Source organism: Phyllobates terribilis, unplaced genomic scaffold (genome assembly GCF_046119375.1).
Source record: "Phyllobates terribilis strain yellow unplaced genomic scaffold, ASM4611937v1 Scaffold_3__8_contigs__length_932513732, whole genome shotgun sequence".
NCBI classification, from domain to species: domain Eukaryota; kingdom Metazoa; phylum Chordata; class Amphibia; order Anura; family Dendrobatidae; genus Phyllobates; species Phyllobates terribilis.
In genome coordinates this window covers 709,664,560-709,689,908 of record NW_027362763.1, presented here as the reverse complement: position 1 = coordinate 709,689,908, position 25,349 = coordinate 709,664,560, and the positions used below count along the sequence as shown (strand labels likewise).

Sequence of the window (25,349 nt, the reverse complement as noted above, 5' to 3'; positions counted from 1 at the left end):
GGCAATTAAGGAGTGGCTGTGTAAGAAGCATTTCAAGGTCCTGGAGTGGCCTTCCTAGTCTCCAGACATGAACCCAATAGAAGATCTTTGGAGGGAGCTGAAACTTAATGTTGCCCAGCGACAGCCCCAAAACCTGAAAGATCTGGAGAAGATCTGTATGGAGGAGTGGGCCAAAAATCCCTGCTGCAGTGTGTGCAAACCTGGTCAAGAACTACAGGAAACGTCTGACTTCTGTAATTGCAAACAAAGGTTTCTGGACCAAATATTAAGTTCTCTTTTTCTATTGGATCAAATACTTATTACATACAATAAAATGCAAATTAATTATTTAAAAATCATACAATGTGATTTTCTGGATTTTTTTTTAGATTCGGTCTCTCACCGTTGAAGTGTACCTACAATAAAGCTTACAGACATCTCCATTCTTTGTAGGTGGGAAAACTTGCAAAATCAGTAGTGTATCAAATACTTATTTTACCCCCTGTAAAATTAATAAATCCAAACAGTACAGCTTGTACAGGAAAAAAAATCAAAATGCCAAAAATGACTTTGTTTTGATTATCCTACTCCTAAAAAAGAGAAGCGATAAAAAAAACTATAACGTGCCACACTAAAAAACAAGCCCTCACACAGTAAAAAAGTTACGAATTTCAGAAAATGGCGCGACACACACCAATTCTTTTTTTGCAAAGTTCTGAATTCTTTCAGCCGCTATAATAATAAAAAAAAGCATACGTTTTGTATTACGGACCTGAAGAATTATGTTGCCAGGTAACCACACAATAAACGCCGCAAAAAAAGAAATAATAGTGGGATTGCTTTTTTTTATCATTATTTTCCCACACTTGGGATTTTTTTTTCGTCCTTCAATACGTTATATGGTAAAATGAATGGTATCATTCAAAACTACAACTCGACCCCCAAATAATCAAGCCCTAATATGGCCATGTGGACCAAAAAGTCAAAAAGTTATGGCTCTTCGAAGAAGGGGAGGAAAAAGCAAAAGCATAAAAGCGAAAAAAAAATAAATATTATTACTAGATACATTTATTGCCAAATTTAAGGTGAAAAATTTGCATTTTTTTCCAGTTTCCCTCCATGTAACAATTCTCAGATCGTATGGAAGGTGCAAAACCTTCAATTTGCACAAACCCCGTGATAATAACCCTACAACTTTACACACTGTAAAACAGCACGCGGTGCGTTCCTTCACACCCCGGCATTTAATTAATAATTTTTCCATTGACGAAAATGTACGAAAGCTCCAATCTACGTCTCTTCTGCAAATTCCCAAGTGATGTAAAACGTCCTGAGGCTATAACATTAATTCGGGTTATACTTAATAGTCATTTTTGACAAGTTCTTAGCTCAGGGAAGAAGAAGAAGCTATAATATATTCCATGAATTTCTGGAAGGTTTATTTTCAGCTCTTGTTATCTGGTTATTGTTTTTTTTGTTTTGTATTTTATTTTGTTTTTTATCCAATTTATGTACATATATATATATATATATATATATATATATTTATTTATTTATTTATTTTTGTAAAGATCTAAAAGCAAATGCAATAAATACATGCATACTCCTATTTTTTTTTCCGTAGGATTTGTCAGCCAGAGGATCATCTTCACAGCTTCCTAAGTCTTTTGATCCGGAGCCAGTAGCTAAATACGGCACGTTGGATGTAACTTTTGACTATGATTCACAAGAGCAGAAACTTCTTGTCACGTTGACAGCTGTCACCGACCTACCCACACACAACAGGACTGGGAATAGTAATTCCTGGCAGGTCCATCTTGTTTTGTTACCCATGAAAAAACAGAGAGCCAAAACCGGCATTCAGAAGGGACCTTGCCCGATGTTCACGGAGACCTTCAACTTTAATCATATAGAATCGGAAATGATTGCAAATTACGCCGTGCGGTTCAGACTTTACTTGGTACGTCGGATGAAAAAAGAAAGGATTGTTGGGGAGAAGGTATTTTACCTGACAAAGCTGAATCTCCAAGGAAAGCTGTCCATCCCGGTAGTTTTAGAGCCGGCCTACAGTCTCTCGGTAAGTCTTAGAAGCGAGTAAGAACGAAAAAGTGACAATCCTTTTTTTGGTACGTTTTTACAAAATTTTTCAAAAATAAATGATGATTCGATTTTCTGTTAAATCGATTTTAGATTTAGATGAAGGTTAATTTAGATTACGACCTATTTTTATAGGATTATGTAGATGTAAAGTGGTTTATAATAAAAAATACAAAACATTTTTAGCCAAAAATTAAAGAAAAACTTTTACAATGTGTATGTCGGCTTTATGCAAGACCTGATTCATCAAGGCTGACATTTTGTACTCCTGTGTTGATAAAGAGTAAGATGAGCAGGATTTATTAAGATGCATGTGTCTGTTAAAGGATTATTCCCATCTTCATAATGGATATTTTTGGATAGAGCTTGTAAAAATAAGCCCTTTTGCAATTTATTGCTTTTTAAAATTTCCAGTCTTTCTTGAGATATTAACACTTTTCTTTTTGTTCACAGCCCGTCGCCTTGGAGACCGACCACCTTTGCTGTATAACTTGTAAGCACTGCCTTGAAGCTGAGCTCCAGTGATCTAACCAGAATTAAAACAGTGCTTACAAGCGCAATAGCAAAGAGCTTGTAAGCACTGCACATGTTTGGCCATTGCTGCTAGACAACAGTGTCGGTCGGTCACTAAGTCAACGAGCTACAGTGGGGAAAAAAAGTATTTAGTCAGCCACCAATTGTGCAAGTTCTCCCACTTACAAAGATGAGAGGCCTGTAATTGACATCATAGGTAGACCTCAAGTATGAGAGACAAAATGAGAAAACAAATCCTGAAAATCACATTGTCTGATTTGGAAAGAGATTCTTTTCAAATTTTGGTGGAAAATAAGTATTTGGTCAATTACAAAAGTTCATCTCAATACTTTGTTATATATCCTTTGTTGGCAATGACAGAGGTCAAACGTTTTCTGTAAGTCTTCACAAGGTTGTCACACACTGTAGCTGGTATGTTGGCCCATTCCTCCATGCAGATCTCCTCTAGAGCAGTGATGTTTTGGGGCTGTCACTGGGCAACACGGACTTTCAACTCCCTCCAAAGGTTTTCTATAGGGATTAGATCTGGAGACTGGCTAGGCCACTCCAGGACCTTGAAATGCTTCTTACGAAGCCACTCCTTCATTGCCCTGGCGGTGTGCTTCGGATCATTATCATACTGAAAGACCCAGCCGCGTTTCATCTTCAATGCCCTTGTTGATGGAAGAAGGTTTGCACTCAAAATCTCACGATACATGGCCCCGTTCATTCTTTAATGTACACGGATCAGTCGTCCTGGTCCCTTGGCAGAGAAACAGCCCCAAAGCATGATGTTGCCACCCCCATTCTTCACAGTAGGTATGGTGTTCTTTGGATGTAACTCATCATTCTTTCTCCTCCAAACACGACGAGTTGTGTTTCTACCAAACAGTTCTACTTTGGTTTCATCTGACCATATGACATTCTCCCAATACTCTTCTGGATCATCCAAATGCTTTCTAGCAAACTTCAGATGGGCCTGGAAATGTAATGGCTTAAGCAGGGGGACACATCTGGCACTGCAGGATCTGAGTCCCTGGCAGCGTAGCGTGTTACTGATGGTAGCCTGTGTAACGTTGGTCCCAGCTCTCTGCAGGTCATTCACTAGGTCCCCCGTGTGGTTCCGGGATTTTTGCTCACCGTTCTTGAGATCATTTTGACCCCACGGGGTGAGATCTTGTGTGGAGCCCCAGATCGAGGGAGATTATCAGTGGTCTTGTATGTTTTCCATTTTGTAATTATTGCTCCCACAGTTGATTTCTTTTCACCAAGCTGCTTGCCTATTGCAGATTCAGTCTTCCCAGCCTGGTGCAGGGCTGCAATTTTGTTTCTGTTGTCCTTTGACAGCTCTTTGGTCTTCACCATAGTGGAGTTTGAAGTGTGACTGTTTGAGGGTGCGGACAGGTGTCTTTTATACTGATAAGTTCAAACAGGTGCCAGTACTACAGGTAATGAGTGGAGGACAGAGGAGCCTCTTAATGAAGAAGGTACAGGTCTGTGAGAGTCAGAAATCTTGCTTGTTTGTAATTGACCAAATACTTATTTTACACCAAAATTTAAAAAAAATTTCTTTCCAAATCAGACAATGTGATTTTCAGGGTTTGTTTTCTCATTTTGTCTCTCATAGCTGAGGTCGACCTATGATGTCAATTACAGGCCTCTCTCATCTTTGTAAGTGGGAGAACTTGTACAATTGGTGGCTGACTAAATATGGTACTTTTTTTTCCCCACTGTATGTACAAAAAAGTGATAATATTTCAAGAACGGCTAAAAATTTTAATAAACAGCAAATTACAAAAGTGTTTTGTTTTTTACAAGCTCTGTCCGAAAATATCCAATCTGTGAAGATGAGAATTATGCTTTAACCGCTTCCCGACCGCCCACTGTAGATAAACGTCCGCGCTGCCTGGGCTCTGTGCAGCGCGGACGTTTAAAAACGGTGGGTGGTCCCGCAGCGCTCAGGACCTGCAAGCGCTGCAGGAGCGGTGCAGAGCGATAGCATTGACAGGGAACATCATCGGGACCTGATTGGATCAGGTCCCAGTGATGTTAACCCTTTGCTGTCTTCTATATGCCGCGATCTATAGTGATCGCGGCATATAGAAGACAGCAGGAGGAGAGGGGGTCGTCCACTTACCGATCCGACGACCCCTGATACCTTCCCGGACCTGACGTTGCTATGGCAGCTGGAGGTCACATGACCGCCTCCAGCTCTGCCATATATGGTGTCCTGCCTGGCTCAGCCTGCAGCCTGCAGCTGAAGCCTGGCAGGAGACTCTGACTGTGAAAGTCAGGGAAGATCTCATGTAATGTAATATATGTCTATTACATTACATGAGATCAGGGATCAGAAAAATAAAAATTAATGTCCCATACAGGGACTAAGTAAAAATGTAAAAAAAAGTAAAAAAAAATGTTTTGAAACTGTTAAAAAAAAATACAAAATAAATTAAAATAAATAAATAAAATATTAAACCGATAAATCCGTATATTTATGCAAAAATAAAAAAAGTACACATATTTGGTATTGCCGCGTCCGAAACAACCCGAGCTATAAAACTGTCACACTAATTAACTCCTTCTGTGCACACCGTAATAAAAATAAATAAAAAACGGAGCAAAAAACTATGCTTTTTCCTCATATCGCCAAACAAAAAGTGGAAAAAAATGCGATCAAAAAGCAAAATGGAAATAAAAATGGTACCGCTGAAAACGTCATCTTGTTCCGCAAAAAAAAGCCGCCACACAGCTCCATCAGCCGAAAAATAAAAAAGTTATAGCGCTCAGAATAAAGCAATGCAAAAAAAATATTTTTTCTATAAAATTTTTTTATTGTGTAAAAGCGCCAAAACATAAAAAAAAATACAGTAAGTGTAGTATCGCTGTAAACGTACTGACCCGAAGAATAACGCTGCCTGATCACTTTTACCACGCGCAGAACGGCATGAAAAAAAACCCTGAAAAAACAATTCCTGAATTGTTGGTTTTTGTTCATTTTACCTCCCAAAAGACGGAATAGAAAGCGATCAAAAAATGTCCCGTACCCAAAAATGGTACCAATAAAAATGTCAACTCGTCCCGCAAATAACAAGCCGTCACATGACTCTGTCGGACGAAATATGGAAAAATTATAGCTCTCAAAATATGGCGATGCAAAAACTAGATTTTGCAAAAAAAAAGCGTCTCTTAGTGTGTGACAGCTGTCAGTCATAAAAACCCAATATAAATCTGGTATCTCTGTAATCGCACTGACCCGAAGAATAAAGTAGTCTAATCAGTTATATCACACTAGGAACGGCGTAAAAAAATAAATAAAACCAATTCTTCACCTGCTACTGATTTGTTTATTATGTCTCCCAAAGATCGCAGTATGGCTCGGCACACATTTATCCTGCGCTCTGCGCTGAGCACTTACGCCAGAGTTTCCGTGTAAATCTCTGAAATATGTGATTCAGCCGGAACCCATGACGGAAGATTCCCTGTAATGTGGCAGATATAGGCCACTGTGGACGCCGTCTAGCCTGGGATCCCACGGTGTCATTTGTTTTAGGCGTGCATAAAAGTGCGGTTGGCCACAGTTTTGTGCACTTCTGAAAAAAGGACACCACTAAACAGAGGCCAGACGGAGTCCAGAGTAACTCTGCTGCCTCATTACAGTGAATGGATCCCGCAGGGGTTTCATCTGAATTTCATCACTTGGAAATTTAGATGGAAACCCCGATGTAAGTGCTCAGCCTAGAGCGCCGGATAAATGTTACGTAAAATGTTCCCAATAAAAGCTTCAACTCAGTCCTCAAAAAAAGCTAGTCCCTCTCAGGTCCGTCATCTGTTAAAAATATAAGGGACTTCCAAGTTACTAGTAGCAGAAAGGCTCTGGAAAAGCGAAATGACCCTTGCCCCCCAAAAGAAATTCAGAAAATTTTGTGCTCCCAAATCCAAATGCCTATTCTACAATAATTTGTTCTCCAATTGTCAAATAGCACTCCGTCCCCCCCCAGATCTCGCCGTATGGCTGAGTGGTTCGATACAGCCACATATGGGGTATTGCCACTTTTAGAAGAAATTGTGTGACACATTTCGGCACCATTTTTACCCATTGCCCTGTGTGAAAATGTAAAATCTGAGGGTAAAACATTTTTTTGTGGTAAAAATATAATTATGCTTTTTTCACTGCCCAATGGTATAAATTTAAAAATTAAAAAATACTCACTACTTCCCTAGATGAATTCCTTGAGAGGTGTAGTTTACAAAATGGGGTCACTTGTGGGGGTTTCTGCTATTTCGGCATGTCAGCGACTCTTCAAATGTGACATGGTGTCTGCTGCCTATCCCAGCCAACATAGCGCTCCTTTCTCTTCCGAACCCTGCCGTACACCAAAGCAGTGGTTTCCCCCCACATATGGGGTATCAGTGTACTCAGGAGAAATTGTACAACAAATTTCATGGCGCAATTTATCCTGTTACCCTTATGATAATGCAAAATTAGGGAATGAAAAACATTTTTTGTGGGAAAACTGTGAAAATTTTATTTTTATGGCTCAATATTATAAACTTCTGTGAAGCAGCTGGGGGTGCAAGGTGCTCACCACACATCTAGATAAGTTCCCTAAGGGGTCTAGTTTTCAAAATGGTGTCACTTGTGGGGAGTTTCCACTGTTTAGGCACATCAGGGGCTCCCCAAATGCAACATGGCGTCCGCTAATTATTCAAACAAGTTTTACATTCAAAAAGTCAAATGGCGCTCCTTCCCTTTCAAACCCTGCCGTGCGCCCAAACAGTGGTTTGCCTCCACATATGGGGTATCGGCGTGTTCAGGAGAAATTGCACAACAAATTTCATGGTGCAATTTATCCTATTACCCTTATGATAATGCAAAATTAAGGGATGAAAAACGTTTTTGTGGGAAAAATGTGAAAATTTTATTTTTACTGCTGATTATTATAAACTTCTGTGAAGCACCTTGGGGTTCAAGGTGCTCACCACACATCTAGATAAGTTCCCTAAGGGGTCTATTTTCCAAAATGGTGTCACTTGTGGGGGGTTTCCACTGTTTAGGAACATCAGGGGCTCTCCAAACACAACATGGCATCTGCTAATTATTCAGACAAATTTTACATTCAAAAAGTCTAATGGCGCTCCTTCCCTTCCGAGCCCTGCTGTGCGCCCAAACAGTGGTTTTCCCTCACATATGGGGTATCAGCGCGCTCAAGAGAAATTGCACAAAAAATTTTGGGGTCCATTTTTTCCTGTTACCCTGTGAAAATAAAAAAAATTGGGTCTAAAGTAACATTTTTGTGAAAAAAGTTAAATGTTAATTTTTTTCTTCCACATTCCAAAAGTTCCTGTGAAGCACCTGAAGGGTTAATAAAGTTCTTGAATGTGGTTTTGAGCACCTTGAGGGGTGCAGTTTTTAGAATGGTGTCACTTTTGGGTATTTTCTGTCATAAAGACCCCTCATAGTCACATCAAATGTGATGTGGTCCCTAAAAAAATGTTTTTGTAAATTTTGTTGGAAAAATGAGAAATCGCTGGTCAACTTTTAACCCTTATAGCTGCCAAACAAAAAAAAATTTTGGTTCCAAAATTGTGCTGATGTAAAGTAGACATGTGGGAAATGTTATTTATTAACTATTTTGTGTGACATATCTCTCTGATTTAAGGGCATGAAAATTCAAAGTTTGAAAATTGCAAAATTTTCGCCAAATTTCCGATTTTTTCACAAATAAACGCAAGTGATATCAAAGAAATTTTACCACTATCATGAAGTACAATATGTCATGAGAAAACAATCTCAGAATCAGGGGAATCCGTTGAAGCGTTCCAGAGTAATTACTTTATAAAGTGACAGTGGTCAGAATTGAAAAAATTGGCCCTTTCACGAAGGCAAAAACAGGCTCTGGTGCGAAGTGGTTAATGAAGTATCAAAAATGTACTCTAGTCATGAAGTGAACTATAATTTTGTCTTAATTTATGCCTCTTTTGACACGTACTGTAGATTATGATATTTTTGTTAGGCCACGCTCGCCCCCTCCAAATGAATCCATTTTGAAAAAAGCTGGTGCAAGCGCTAATGACTGACTCACGTTTGTGCAGAAATTGTGCAAATTTTCAACTAATTTTAAGCCAAATTTATGCCTTTAATTGTTGGCGAAATGAACCGCTAAATGTAAAGCTTTGGTTGTTTCAATACTCATGGAAATTTTAGCGGAAAAATTTACCCCATGATTAGATTTTGGGTGGAGGTACTTGGCCAGTCCTAGGACTTTGTGGTCCTAAACTTGTGCTTTATTCTTCAGACAGCATTGGCGGATCCCGAATACAAAAACGAAACGGTATGTTTGGTAGGCGATTGAAAGTTTACTCGGAAACTAACTTAAGAAGGTTAAATAACCGCAGTAAGGCAGACATTGTTAAGCTGGGTGGAGTTATGAAAAGAAGTCAGGCAGATTGTAAGTGTAGTCAGTCTAGCCTAAGGCGTGTATCGGAGGTCTGGAGGCAGAGTATGTGGCGTCGTGGACTACTTAGAAAAATGGAGTCATATAATCTGGGGCAAAAACTGGTCACAGAACATAGAGTAATAAACTCACAAGTCAAAACAATAATCATTACTGAGGCTATAAATTGACCGGACAGCCATGATTGACATGCCGGTGGCGTCTGTTGTCTCTGTCTCCATGCTGTGGTTTCAGGAGGAAGAAGGCCTGTCGCTGGAGCTGGGACGAGTACGTTTGGGGAGGCAGCTCTCTCCCTCTCTCCCAGCAGTAAGTCCCAGCATTATCTCAAAAACCAGTTAACAGCTGAATCACAAACTCCTGTTTTTTTCTGTTTCTGAAGCTAAACGAACTCAGTATGCAAACTTTCTTTCTGTATACTAATATTGCAGTATATCCGTTTTCTGTTTTCAAACCCTTAAAGGGTATTTGTCATCAGGTTTTTGCCACCTAAGCTGAGAGCAGTATAATGTAGGGGCAGAAACCCTGATTCCAGCGATGTATCACTTACTGGGCTGCTTGCTTCAGTTTTGATAAAATCCATATTTTATCTGCTACAGATCTCTGAATGCTGAGCTCTGAATAACCCGCCCATGCCACTGATTGGCAGTTTTTTTGCCTATACACAGTGTATACAATCAGTGGAGTGGGCGGGGTTATACAGGGCTCAGATCTTTTTAAACAAACTGCAACCGGACAGATGGGTTTTCTCAAACTGGAAAACCTCTTTAAAGAGACTCTACGGAGAGAAGCCGACCGAAGAGTTACTTGATGTGAGAAATCTCCCGTAACATCCACACATGTGCTTTGTGTATGTGATCCATAGTGCCTTTTTACTGGTATCATCTTCCTCCACGTTTTATTGCACCCCCATCTCTTATTTAGCTCAGCGTCCTTCTAAGCAGGTCACATAAGATTTCAAACCGAGAAAATGTGTCACTCTCCATCAGTGACGCGCTCAGACACTATAGCGGTGGAGTGGACCGGTAACTGAATTACCTTTACTGTCAGTCCCTGTGGGGATGGAGGTGATCGGTGAAGTGCATTATAAGCCGTCATGTCAGTCCCATTGCACCTGTCAACACTTCAGACATGGCCGCCCTGATGGAAGATCTGGTTCATTTTATTTTTTTTCCTTTGTGAAAGAAAAGGAAATAACAGTGTAGTTCAGACCCGTGGAAGAGATCGGAGGGTTGTACACTGCGGGCTCTGTGTTTGGCACCATTGTGAGGTTATAGTACATTGTGCAATACGCAGCATTAATTGTCACTCTCCAAAAGGTAGAAGTATGGCGGCACGCACTAGTCGATAAAGTATAAGCTCTTTATTCAATATTGTTTAAAAAAACGTATGGAGCACAGCATGGGGTGCAGCAGGGAGCACAGCATAAAGCACAACATGGAGCACAGCGTAGAGCACAGTATGTAGCAGAGTAGGGAGCACAGCGTGGAGATCAGCATGGAGTGCAGCGTGGAGCATAGCATGAAGTACAGCATGGAGGGCAGCATGGAGCACAGCTTGGAGCACAGCGGGGAGCACAGCGTGAAGCACAGCATGGAGCACATCGGGGAGAGCAACAAGGAGCACAGCATGGAGCACAGCGTAGAGCACAGTATGTAGCAGAGTAGGGAGCACAGCGTGGAGATCAGCATGGAGTGCAGCGTGGAGCATAGCATGGAGTACAGCATGGAGTGCAGCATGGAGCATCGTGTGGAGTTGAGCATGGAGTACAACATGGAGCATCATGTGGAGTAGAGCATGGAGTACAACATGGAGCACAGCGTGGAGTACAGCAGGGAGTATATAGTGGAGCACAGCGGGGAGTGTAACAAGGAGCACAGCATGGAGTGCAACATGGAGTACAGAATGAAGTACAGCATGGAGTGCAGCAGGGAGCACAGCATAAAACACAGCATGTAGCAGAGTAGGGATCACGGCGTGGAGATCAGCATGGAGTACAGAGTGGAGCATAGCATGAAGTACAGCATGGAGCGCAGCATGGAGCACAGCTTGGAGCACAGTGGGGAGCACAGCGGGGAGCACAGCGTGAAGCACAGCATGGAGCACATCGGGGAGAGCAACAAGGAGCACAGCATGGAGCACGGCTAGAGTACAGCATGGAGCACAGCATGGAGTACAGCTTGGAGCACAGCATGGAGCACAGTGCGGAGTACAGCATGGAGCACAGGGTGGAGTACAGCATGGAGCACTGCGTGGAGTACATCATGGAGCACAGCATGAAGGACAGAAGGACATGTTTTGCATCAGTTAGGTGTTTCTTATTGGGACCAGAAAAAAGCGCCTGGTGCAAAACAACTCTTGTCCATATGTATCCATGTACTCCACACTGTGATCCATGCTGTACTCCATGCTGTGCTCTATGCTGTACTCCATGCTGTGCTCTATGATGTACTCCATTCTATTTTCCATGCTGTTCTCCGTGCTATACTCCTTGTACTCCACGCTGTACTCCACGGCATGAAACTACTGCCGACAGGCATCGACAGTCATTTCATAGACTGTTTACACAGGTCACTAAAGCGTCAGATGTGCTCAGAGTGATCAGTAATGGATCGTTCTGTGCACATTGTTCTCGGCAGCACGCACTGCTTTCACAGGACGATGTGCTGCTGAGAACAATGACCTTTTTTGCAAACCTAGGCATCAAGCTCTAAACAAAAGAAAAGTATTAATATCTCAAGAACTGCTGCAAATTTTACTAAGTGTTAAATTGCAAAAGTGCTTGTATATACACTACTGCTCTTGTTACACACGGGCACTCAAGATCGGTGATGGCCCAGAGGTCAGATCTATGAGATCATACTTGATCATGCTGTTCATTGGGACAACCCCCTTTAAGAGAACATCATACTAAGGTTTGAACCAAGTTTTGGGGCAGAACAATTAAAGTTGGGCTCACATCTGAAAAATCCTTTTATGATGCTCCTGAATGGCAGCAATGACTGTGGTTCTTCAAAGGCCCTTGACCAGCCACGTCCGACATGTGCTTTGTCTTATGGTGCCGTCCAGTCTCTACTTTTCATTTGCTTTGTGCGAAATTTTAGACCCACAGGGGTGGTGTGCTGTTCCTAGTGACCCAATCACACGTTGCTGGTTAGTGTGTAGTTTCACTGTATATATAACTTTCGGTTCAACCATTGGCTCACACTTATTGTGCAGTGTCAGCTAGTTACACTGTAAAGTGCATCAATAAAAAGTTGCAAAAGTTTCTGGATGCTTACCAAATTTGCCACAAATTTAGGCCTTTTGGTAGCAGAAGTAAAATTCATTTTGTGTCTAATTTTTAAATAATTTTATTATATTTTTTTTTTTTTAAAAATCACTCCAAATGCCTCCTTTATTTAGACAGTTTTAAAAAGTCAGTCTTAGCAAATGTGAAGCATTGCGTCTGTTTTGCATGGACATGTGTGTAAGGAAACTTGCACCGATCCATGCAGTGTGGTCACCAATCTAGCGGTGAGGTTACCTATCCATGCAGCATGGACAATAAGGAGTGTGGTCATTTTCTTTGCAGTGTGGTCACCGATCCATAAAGTGTAGTCATAGTCCACGCTGTGTGGTCACCGATCCATGCAGTGTAGTCATAGTCCACGCTGTGTGGTCACCGATCCATGCAGTGTAGTCATGGTCCATGCAGTGTGGTCACCGATCCATGCAGTGTGGTCATGGTCCATGCAGTGTGGTCACTGATCCATGCAGTGTGGTCATGGTCCATGCAGAGTGGTCACCGATTTAAGCATTGTGGTCCCCGATCCGTGCAGTGTAGCCACCATTTCATGCAGTGTGGTCATGGTCCATGCTGTGCAGTCATGGTCCAGGCAGTGTGGCCACCATTTCATGCAGTGCGGTCACAAATCCATGCACTGTGGTCATGGTCCATGCAGTGTGGTCACCAATCCATGCAGTGTGGTCACCTATCTATGCAGTGTGGTCACCATTTCATTCAGTGTGGCCACAAATCCATGGATTGTGGTTACCAGTCCATGCAATGTGGCCATCATTTCATGCAGTGTGGTGAGACATCCATGCAGTGTAGTCATGGTCCATGCAGTGTGGTCACCGATCCATGCAGTGTGGTCATGGTCCATGCAGTGAGGTCACTGATCCATGCAGTGTGGTCATGGTCCATGCAGTGAGGTCACTGATCCATGCAGTGTGGTCATGATCCATGCAGTGTGGTCATGGTCCATGTAGTGTGGTCATGGTCCATGGAGTGTGGTCACTGATCCATGCAGTGTGGTCATGGTCCATGCAGTGTGGTCACCGATTTATGCATTGTGGTCCCCAATCCGTGCAGTGTAGCCACCATTTCATGCAGTGTGGTCATGGTCCATGCTGTGCAGTCATGGTCCAGGCAGTGTGGCCACCATTTCATGCAGTGCGGTCACAAATCCATGGATTGTGGTTACCAGTCCACGCAATGTGGCCATCATTTCATGCAGTGTGGTGAGACATCCATGCAGTGTAGTCATGGTCCATGCAGTGAGGTCACTGATCCATGCAGTGTGGTCATGGTCAATGCAGTGTGGTCATGGTCCATGCAGTGAGGTCACTGATTCATGCAGTGTGTTCATGGTCCATGCAGTGTGGTCATGGTCCATGGAGTGTGGTCACTGATCCATGCAGTGTGGTCACCGATTTATGCATTGTGGTCCCCGATCCGTGCAGTGTAGCCACCATTTCATGCAGTGTGGTCATGGTCCATGCTGTGCAGTCATGGTCCAGGCAGGGTGGCCACCATTTCATGCAGTGCGGTCACAAATCCATGGATTGTGGTTACCAGTCCACGCAATGTGGCCATCATTTCATGCAGTGTGGTGAGACATCCATGCAGTGTAGTCATGGTCCATGCAGTGAGGTCACTGATCCATGCAGTGTGGTCATGGTCAATGCAGTGTGGTCATGGTCCATGCAGTGAGGTCACTGATCCATGCAGTGTGGTCATGGTCCATGCAGTGAGGTCACTGATTCATGCAGTGTGGTCATGGTCAATGCAGTGTGGTCATGGTCCATGCTGTGTGGTCATGATCCATGCAGTGTGGTCATGTTCCATGCAGTGTGGTCATGGTCCATGCAGTGAGGTCACTGATCCATGCAGTGTGGTCATGGTCCATGCAGTGAGGTCACTGATCCATGCAGTGTGGTCATGGTCAATGCAGTGTGGTCATGGTCCATGCAGTGTGGTCATGATCCATGCAGTGTGGTTATGTTCCATGCAGTGTGGTCATGGTCCATGCAGTGAGGTCACTGATCCATGCAGTGAGGTCACTGATCCATGCAGCGTGGTCATGATCCATGCAGTGACGTCACTGATCCATGCAGTGTGGTCATGGTCCATGCTGTGAGGTCATGATCCATGCAGTGAGGTCACTGATCCATGCAGTGTGGTCATGGTCCATGCAGTGAGGTCATGGTCCACGCAGTGTGGTCATGGTCCATGCAGTGAGGTCACTGATCCATGCAGTGTGGTCATGGTCCATGCAGTGAGGTCACTGATCCATGCAGTGTGGTCATGGTCCATGCAGTGAGGTCATGGTCCACGCAGTGTGGTCATGGTCCATGCAGTGTGGTCATGGTCCATGCAGTGAGGTCACTGATCCATGCAGCGTGGTGAATCCAGGATCAAATTGACAGTGAGAGTACTGTACATAACAATAGTTATGTGGAATCCCCGGCATGATCCGATGAGCTGTAGTTTGGTTAATACATAATAAATAAACCATCCACATAATCTAAAAGCTTTTATAGAGGGATCAGCGAAAACTCAAGTATAAAAAAAAAATCTCATTACAGCCCTCCGGTAAATAAATCCTGTGTTTCCGAAGCCGCTAAGCTCATCCTTTGTCAATAAAGGAAATCACATTTGCATTTCAAAATTATTTCTGGAGTAAAACCTGTGTGTGACTGATTAGGCAAAAGCAAATAACATCAGCACTCATCATCCTCGGAAGGCTCTACGGCTGCACATTACAGGCTGCCATTGTGTGCGCCGCGCGGTAACACAGTACTAATGCTATTAGAGTACAACCTGCAATGCTAAGAGGAGATAAGATGATTATCCCTGTATACAGATCGCTCACACAAGCGCTGCAAGAGCAGCCTGTTACTACACTGCCAACATAGGGGCCGACATAACGAGATTCAAACAAGACGCTCCAGCAAGTTGAGCCTCTCTGTAAAGAAGACCTGTCACCTGTCAATAATAGGTATTTTTTTTTACCCGCCAGGAAATGAACTTTGAGACTTTAGCAATAATTTCCAATAGTTTTCAGGTCTACATTGTAGTAAATGACATCACAAATTCACCCTTTTTATGCAACCTAAATTTTTGGTTGCTTTACCAGCTGCTCCTTGACATTGAGCGTTGCTACTGCTGATAAAAGTGTAACTGCAGGTTCAGAAAACTTTTGATGTATCAGAAGTTTTGATTGTACTAAGATCCCAACCGATTTCTGAAATGAAGGAGCAGAAACCCTCAGCCCAGTGCTCCTCTCCTCTGAGACTGACGGTGGGCTGAAAGATTTTCTGTTGTCTTCTGCATCGGAGGAGAGTGGCGCTAAGCACTTCTGCTCCTTCGATTTTTGCGATCAGTAGGAATCTCAGCACTTGGACTCCTTCCTTTCAAAACTTTTTTCATGCCTCTACCACATATGAAAAGTTTTCTAAAAGCACGGTTACTCGTGCTGAAGCTATTCCCTAGCCATAAGATTTGGGATAACTTCCCAATCACTTGATCTCTGACCTCTGGGACCATCACTGATCTTGAGAGCTGTACTCAGCTATTTCCATCAGTCCCATAGAGAATGAATGGACCAGAGGTGAGCTTCCTTGACTCATGTGTGGTTCAGACGGAGTTGTTCAGAGCCTTGTTCTACGGATTGGTCAGACCCCCAGCGATCGGTAAGCTATCTCCTATCTTAGAGATAGGCGATAACTTCTAAACTTGTCACAATCCTACAGTTCCACAGGATAGGTGGAAATTTGTGGATCAGTTGGAATCTGACGACTAGGACCCCCACTGATCTATTGCAATGGGTCATTTCAGAGCCCCCGTTTTCAGCATTGGGAACAGGACTAGATAAGAGTAAAGGTGTTTAACATGCCTTTGGGTACTGATTTAGGAGGGAGAAGCTGAAAGGGGACTACCCAGACAATACTGCTCCCTAAGCTTTGCACGTAAAGCCATTTTCTGGGTTCAGAAAAACCCTGTTCCCCAGCTTCACTCACTGTGCTTTAGTCACTCTCCCTGGTTCCACCACTGACGTCACCTTGACATCACTTCAGCCAGTAACTGAATTCAGTGTCTCTGCGGCACAAAACGCTGAGCTCATTGATTAACAGCAACACTGTCGATGTAAAGTCAGCGCTGCAGCTAGTAACAGACACCGGGAGCAGCGATTGAGACTTGCTGCTGGACCCGGGGTGGGTGAGTAGAGCAGCTTTAAGGGCAAATTCGGACATCCATGAAACATCAGCCAAGTACAGACTGTGATGTCCGGACAGGCTGCGCATCTCCTGACCCTGTGAACCTGTTGAGTTTGGGTTAGGAGACCCGCGGCCAGTCTGGACATTGAGTAAGGACCGAGTTTTATAGACTTCGGAATTTGGCCTAACATGGGCAGTGTTAAAGCTTTTCTACAGCAGTTTAGAATTATTATTATTATTTATTATTATAGTGCCATATATTCCATGGCGCTTTACATGTGAAGTAGGTATACATAGTAAAAACAATTACAATAGTTTTGAACAACACAAGTCAGCGACTGGTCCAGGAGGAGCTTGGACCCTGCCCGCGAGGGCTCACAATCTACAAGGGATGGGTGAGGATACAGTAGGTGAGGGTAGAGCTGGTCGTGCAGCGGTATGATGGAGCGGTGGTTACTGCAGGTTGTAGGCTTGTTGGAAGAGGTGGGTCTTCAGGTTCCTTTTGAAGGTTTCCACGGTAGGCGAGAGTCTGATATGTTGGGGTAGAGAGTTCCAGAGTAGGGGGGATGCACGGGAGAAATCTTGTATGCGATTGTGGGAAGAGGAGATAAGAGGGGAGTTGAGAAGGAAATCTTGTGAGGATCGGAGGTTGCGTGCAGGTAAGTACCTTGAGACTAGGTCACAGATGTATGGGGGAGACGAGTTGTGAATGGCTTTGTATGCCGTGGTTAGGGTTTTGAACTGGAGTCTCTGGGTAATGGGGAGCCAGTGAAGTGATTGACAGAGAGGAGAGGCCGGGGAATAGCAGGGGGACAGGTGGATTATTCGAGCAGCAGAGTTTAGGATAGATTGGAGGGGTGCGAGAGTGTTGAAGGGAGGCCACAGAGCAGGAGGTTGCAGTAGTTGAGGCGGGAGATGATGAGGGCGTGCACTAGTGTTTTTGCAGATTTGTGGTTAAGGAATGTGCGGATCCGGGAGATATTTTTGAGTTGGAGTCGGCATGAAGTGGAAAGGGCTTGGATATGTGGTTTGAAGGAGAAATCAGAGTCCAGGGTTACCCCGAATAAAACATAGTTCAATAAGGATGGGCCTCCTATCACCAAATAATGCCACCTGAAGTCAGGGCATGATCTTGCTGACAGTTTCCTCTTCATTCCATTATGTTTTGTGTCCGATAGCACGATGAAGGCATTGGATGTTATCACTCTATTTGGTGGATTATGGGCTTTATATCTTTGACAACAATGCGTTTAACCCGACTTATTTTTCATATTCATCTCCTCATCCCTTATGAATTTTGCATGAACCCTTCACCGGTCCTGCCACCGATTGTTTATACGCGAATATATTTTATTTATCTGATTATATCTCGTGTTGTATTTAAGTATTCAAGACTCACAGAGCAATTTTTTATTTTTTTTGCATTGTCGTATTCCCGTCCTACATTCGAATCCATTTTTTTTCTATAATTGATTTATGTATGAATAATGCAGTGTCAGATTATGGTGCATACAAAACACCGGCTTTAGCAATCTGATTTGTATTTTAAGCAGCTGTTTTTGAAACACATAACAGTCGCCTCCGAATGCAGAATTGGTTGTAATGGTGGCGTAATAATATCTTCTCTCTTAGAGCTAGAGGATTTTCAAGGAAAAAAAAAATCCAGTTATTTCATCAAGACGGAATTGTTTTCTGATGATCTTCGAAATGTTTGTCCACCCGTTTATGTAAAATTATAGCACAGAGACTCACACCCGCGCCTGAAGGACCTAAAAACGCTCTTCAAGAGAGAACGTGTCCCCCGCTATGGGCATTTCTGTGTCTCTTTATGGATGAAAGATGATTGATGTCTTTGAATTTTAGCGTTGAGACATCCATTGATCAGTCGAACCTTCCTCTTGAGGTAACCTTGACCATATTGAGGCTGTATCTTCTTTTGGATGTTTCTGAACAGTCTGATATCCAGAAATTAAGCCATATTTCAGGTTACCCCTTTTTCTGGTTTGGGTCTTAGTATTTTGTTGGAATCAGGACTTTGGTGCTTATCTAGCAAGTGATTATTTGGTAACGATGGTGGAACAGAGGCAGCACCCCAACAATTCTCATTGAAATCAGTGGGTTGATCATGTAATCTATGGATTTGTTGGGTTCTCCAGAACGAGAGATGCTCTTAGCACACATATCCTTGAGGGTCCTGAACATGGTTCTCCCTAACTTAAGGTACTTAAATAGATCTTATAAACTATTTAGATGCCAGATATTGTGCGGAGATTATATATCTATATATAGATATATATATATCAATCATAAGTCAACGAGGATCATTAGTAAAGCTTCTCAGTTGGGTCTGATCTCTTCCGATGGTTGACTCTTGTTACGACAAACGACGACCTATACAGTATATTCCTTCATTAAGGCTGTGTGGTTTGGGGCTTTGTGACAGACGAGCTGCCATATAATCAGAGTGTGTAGGCAGTGGTTAGATTTTAGTAGCCACATAAAAAAAAAATCTGACGTCTGAATAATTTATGGAAAGTGTTAAGGCAAGATAAGCCAAGCACCCCGTGGACCGTTTTTTCTTATGAGCTGAGCTCTGCATATCATTAAGCTTTTCTTTGTTTCTCAACTAAAGTTGGTCATACATATCAGATGGCTGTTGGCCGACCGATGCTTCGTCCGATTGTTCGGCTGGCAGGTATCTCTGCCGTCTCTATCTCATATACGGTAGCACTCGCTTGGCCGAATGCACCTGTGTTTTCTATGAGAAAGCCACCACCAGACATCTCTGCCGGCGGCTTATCTCCAGTAGAACGAAGAAATTGGCAGCCCGAAATCAGACATGCCCGATTGACATCTTCCCCAATGATCAGTTGGCCGGTGCCCCCACATACATTACATTGTTGTCCGAATCTATCAATATCGGGGGTTTCGGCCAACATTGTGAGGGCTAACAAACCAGATAAGAGTAATGAGACACAAAGTGATCAAGTCGTGGAGTTACGCAGGTACCGTAAGGGGTAATTAGCAAAGCTGAAAATACATGTAAGACCATAGGAGTTCCCCAGAATACACCCTTGAAGATATTAACAATTACCCAATATGAACCTTGAGGATGATCTAGAGAGGTTTTTTTCTGCAAGACGGGAGAAGTTGACATTTTTGGTAAAAAAAAAGTAACTATCTCCAATGTGCTAATGATTGTTTGTCTCCGAGGAACTGCAAGAATTATGATCTGGGCTGTCCACGGTTATCATAAGTATGGAGTCATTATAGCACGGCTCTGACTGACATCTCCTCTGTTCTACCGGTCTACCGTAATGTCAGGTGATAGACAGGCGCTGGTTGTTTAGAGTTTCTATTGTGTGACACATAATATGAGTAACAATTATCCATGCCGTATTGTTATAGGCTGTGTTCCAGCCAGTGAAGGACGACATTTCAGTAAAATTCAGAATATCCTAATTTATAAGCTGGATTTAAAGGGAAACTGTCAACTGGTTCAGGCTACCCGAACCCCGACTCATTGACAGGTTTTCCTTATGTGTGTGTATAAAGAGATACCTGTCAATCTAAGAGAGCGGGCTGGAGAGATCCGCCGGGGACATACCTCTGTGACTAGTCATTCCAGTCTCCTCGTCTCTGCAGGGTCTCATGATAGATCATACACTGTTGCAATAGCGGAGTCGGTGTCTGATTCATACTGCCCATGATTCAAGCAATAGGAATCAGTTCACAGGTTATCTCTAAAGGAGTTTGCTGATTTAAAAAAAAAAACTCCTGTTCCCTGTCTGAAAAAGGAAATGCCCTTTGTTCACCGTCCCCAGGTCCAGCACTGAGTTTCTGCCTCTGCTCTTAGTGTCTGACATCATGTAGCCAATCAGTGAGTTCAGCAGCTCTGAACGACTCAGTAACAGACACTGAGAGCAGCAGTTGAGGTTTAGTGCTGGACCTGGGAAGGCGAGTAAAGTAAAGTTTTTTTGTTGCCTTTTTTTTTTATCAAACTGCAGGCAGGAAATAGGGGTTTTCCGAAACAGGAAAACCCCTTTAAGGAACCCTAGCCATTATAACATTCATACATTCCTAGCACTGTCTTGGTACACAACACATCTGGGATCCTATGTGGCCCATTTATTCTCTCCAGTGCAGATGTCGGACTGCTGAGCTTGGCACAGGAGGACATAGCTACGGTGCAAATGATCAACTTCTGCCATATTGTTATAGGCTGTGTTCCAGCAAGTGAACAACCACATTTCAGCATGATTTATAGGCAGGTTTAAAGACTCCAGACTTTGCTCTTATTTTATTTCCGCTGCTGCCCTGAATATTCTGCTTTTACCTTTGTTGCAATCTGCCATATGGTTCCAGTGATATTGGCCTTTTTATTTAATGCTGATTTTTATGTTGTTGTTTTTTTTTTTTACTAAGGGGGTGTGGCTCACAGGATTCTCTGGGGGTGTGTCTTTAGGCATCTACGCCCCTTTGTTAAAGACCACAAAAGATAGCACTGAACAAAAAGACCCATATTTCTGGAACTGTATGGCGGATTTAAAGAAAAGGTAAAAGCGGAATATTCAGGGGAGCAGCGATAATAAAATAAGAGCAAAAAGTCGCTACTTTTGACCTGGTGACAGATCTTTTTTAAAATAACATAGTTTTTTATATAATTTGTAAACTACTAGGTGGTGCACAACCAGGGGCGGACGGGGCCGGGTGGCAGATGGGCACAACAGCAAAACACATCTGGGATCCTTTGTGGTCTCCGATGCTGATATTGAACTGCCAAGACTGATATCTGCTGTGAAAACGATAAAAAATCCCTGACATATTGTTTTAGGCTGTGTTCAGTCAAGTGATGAACTACAGTTCTGCAAATTTCTGCATTTTTTCTGGATTTGGACCTGTTTGTTTTTCCACACTCTGACTCCGATTCCTCTATTTTTCCAAAGTCCATCTCTGGCTCTGATGGCGACTGAGGGCCTGACCCCGGATCGTTCAGAAAAGGCCAATAATTAGTAATGACAAATTTAATGTAGTAAAATGGTAACACAGCTGTGTCACAATGTTTATTTTGTCTTCATTTTCTTATTAAATAGGGATATTAGATTGATAGAACATAATAGAGCATAAAACATACAGTATATATATCAGTTGACTCTGAGCTGGTGGAGACTAGCTACTGTGGTCTCCACCACACAGACATGAGGGATTTCTGCTTTTTATTCCTTAGTTTTCCCACAGAGAGGAAATTATACAGCAGCACTGGGCAGTGTAGCTGTGAATACAGCTCTGGAATGAGCTAGAAGACTTGTTAGGAAGCGCAGCATAATCGTTTTGTCTCTCCCTTTTCCTGTTTTCTCACTCTGCTCATCACGTCACCTCCTTTCTACCCTCTCAATAAAGAATAAAAGTAAGTGAAACTTGTGAAATGTGAATTCAAGAGGGAGATGAAGAAGTGGTTCATAAGTGGAGAAAGAAACTAAATTCTCTGATAAGATAAATGACAAAGTTTCTTATGTTCGTATGTACTATTGGTTTATGCAAAGTTTGTTGAAATTACCTGGTGATACCCCTGTTTTGGTATCTATTATATGACCTCGTTGTTTGAATAATCTGTAGTGGATACTACTGTGTAGATCTATAAGTGTTATCATCTGCACCTAGCTGTAAAGTGAGAACACTGTCTTAAAGGGACCGTGTCATGTTGAAAATGGTATCTGATCTGCAGGCAGGATGTTTTAAGGCAGGAGGAAAACTTTCAGTATAACTTGTATTCATTGAAATCCCTGGTGTTTGTATGTAAGAGTCCAGTGGGCGGTCCCAGTAATGATTGACAGCCTTCCCTTTTATAACTGTGCATGTAGAGCTAGCTGTCAATCATTGAGTAGGCCCGCCCACTGGACTCTTATGCATAATTGAGGCATAATGAATGACTGATAGTTATTATTGTGACTTCTAAAAGGCAGGTAGAGGCCACTTCTGAGATATAAGAAAATAAGGTGCCAGTATTAATACCCCCCCCTCCCCATGCTCACTGTCCTGGCACAGGGTACACACTGTTATTTCCCACTTTCTCCCCCCTGTGTATCGTAGCATTATGTTTGTTTTTGCACAAGGACCTGCAATATAAGATTTATTTGTTTATTTCCAGGGCTGTGATTCCCAAATGAGCATGTCAGAGGTGTCGTGCACGGAGAGCACTTCCTCCTGTCAATCACTGGTCCACGGAGCCGCTCCTGAAATCCTCATCGGCCTGCTTTATAATGCCACCACCGGCAGGCTCTCCGCAGAAGTGATAAAAGGCAGCCACTTCAAAAACCTGTCAGCCAACAGACCTCCCAGTGAGTGACATGCCGCCATGGTTTCTCCTTCTTAATGAGTTATACTGCTATGGGGGATCATGTTCAGCCACGGTAATTACCGTTAAAGGACGAGGATACACTTTATATCTCCATCAAATCAAATCTCAGGTTACTATTTAAAAAGGTTTTAATCTCTGCATCCAAAATTTATTCTAAGCAAACATACTGATTAATAGTATTCATATATACATATAGTGTATATATATATATATATATATATGTGTGTGTGTATATATATATTATATATAATTTCCAAGAGAAAAATATAATTAAAAAAAAGCTCATTTTCGAGAAAAAATTCTAATAATAAAAAAGCTAAATTAAATATTACAAAATAATAAGACTAATACATAATAAAGTATAGCTATATATTTTTTTCTATTTTTTTTTTTATTATATATGTGCGTGTCAATATACAGTGGGTACGGAAAGTATTCAGACCCCTTTAATATTTTTCACTCTTTGTTTCATTGCAGCCATTTGGTAAATTCTAAAAAGTTCATTTTTTTTTCTCATTAAAGTACACTCTGCACCCCATCTTGACTGAAAAAAAACAGAAATGTAGAAATTTTTGCAAATTTATTAAAAATGAAAAACTGAAATATCACATGGTCATAAGTATTCAGACCCTTTGCTCAGACACTCATATTTAAGTCACATGCTGTCCATTTCCTTGTGATCCTCCTTGAGATGGTTCTACTCCTTCATTGGAGTCCAGCTGTGTTTAATTAAACTGATAGGACTTGATTTGGAAAGGCACACACCTGTCTATATAAGGCCTCATAGCTCACAGTGCATGTCAGACCAAATGAGAATCATGAGCTCAAAGGAACTGCCCAAGGAGCTCAGAGACAGAATTGTGGCAAGGCACAGATCTGGCCAAGGTTACAAAATAATTTCTGCATTACTCAAGGTTCCTAAGAGCACAGTGGCCTCCATCATCCTTAAATGGAAGAAGTTTGGGACCACCAGAAGTCTTCCTAGACCTGGCCATCCAGCCAAACTGAGCAATCGTGGGAGGAGAGCCTTCATGAGAGAGGTAAAGAAGAGCCCCAAGATCACTGTGGCTGAGCTCCAGAGATGCAGTAGGGAGATGGGATAAAGTTCCACATTTCTACTTTTTCTGAGTCAAGATGGGGTGCAGAGTGTACTTTAATGAGAAAAAAATGAACTTTTTAGAATTTACCAAATGGCTGCAATGAAACAAAGAGTGAAAAATTTAAAAGGGGTCTGAATACTTTCCGTACCCACTGTATATTATTTTAGGAAAAAATTATAATTAAGAAAAGCTAAATTAAATAATAAAAAATAATAAAGCTAATAAATAATAAAGTATATCAATTTTTTTTTATTACATGTATCTGTGTGTGTCTATATATACTGTAGATATAATTGGAGAAAAAAATAGAATTAAAAAAAGCTAAAAGAGATAATACAAATTAATAAAGTAGTAAATAATAAAGTAACATATATTTTTTATTTTATATATACAGTACAGACCAAAAGTTTGGACACACCTCATTTAAAGATTTTTCTGTATTTTCATGACTATGAAAATTGTACATTCACACTGAAGGCGTCAAAACTATGAATTAACACATGTGGAATTATATACTTAACAAAAAAGTGTGAAACAACTGAAAATATGTCTTATATTGTAGGTTATTCTAAGTAGCCACCTTTTGCTTTGATGACTGCTTTGCACACTCTTGGCATTCTCTTAATGAGCTTCAAGAGGTAGTCACCGGAAATGGTCTTCCAACAATCTTGAAGGAGTTCCCAGAGATGCTTAGCACTTGTTGGCCCTTTTGCCTTCACTCTGCGGTCCAGCTCACCCCAAACCATCTCGATTGGGTTGAGGTCTGGTGACTGTGGAGGCCAGGTCATCTGGCGTAGCACCCCATCACTCTCATTCTTGGTCAAATAGCCCTTACACAGCCTGGAAGTGTGTTTGGGGTCATTGTCCTCTTGAAAAATAAATGATGGTCCAACTAAACGCAAACCGGATGGAATAGCATGCCGCTGCAAGATGCTGTGGTAGCCATGCTGGTTCAGTATGCCTTCAATTTTGAATAAATCCCCAACAGTGTCACCAGCAAAGCACCCCCACACCATCACACCTCCTCCTCCATGCTTCACGGTGGGAACCAGGCATGTAGAGTTCACCTTTTCTGCGTCGCACAAAGACACGGTGGTTGGAACCAAAGATCTCAAATTTGGACTCATCAGACCAAAGCACAGATTTCCACTGGTCTAATGTCCATTCCTTGTGTTCTTTAGCCCAAACAAGTCTCTTCTGCTTGTTGCCTGTCCTTAGCAGTGGTTTCCTAGCAGCTATTTTACCATGAAGGCCTGCTGCACAAAGTCTCCTCTTAACAGTTGTTGTAGAGATGTGTCTGCTGCTAGAACTCTGTGTGGCATTGACCTGGTCTCTAATCTGAGCTGCTGTTAACCTGCGATTTCT

General features: G+C 42.2%; 1 protein-coding gene across 3 annotated transcripts in view; it reads left to right on the top strand.

Moving 5' to 3' along the window:
- SYT14 (synaptotagmin 14) overlaps positions 1-25,349 on the top strand; it is a 162,601-nt gene that overhangs the window by 124,382 nt on the left and 12,870 nt on the right. For all 3 annotated transcript variants that reach the window (XM_073672006.1, XM_073672005.1, XM_073672004.1), the window contains 2 exons: positions 1,604-2,056; positions 22,675-22,864. In XM_073672006.1, coding sequence (XP_073528107.1) covers positions 1,604-2,056; positions 22,675-22,864 — 643 coding nt within the window. The remainder of the gene's footprint in view (positions 1-1,603; positions 2,057-22,674; positions 22,865-25,349) is intronic.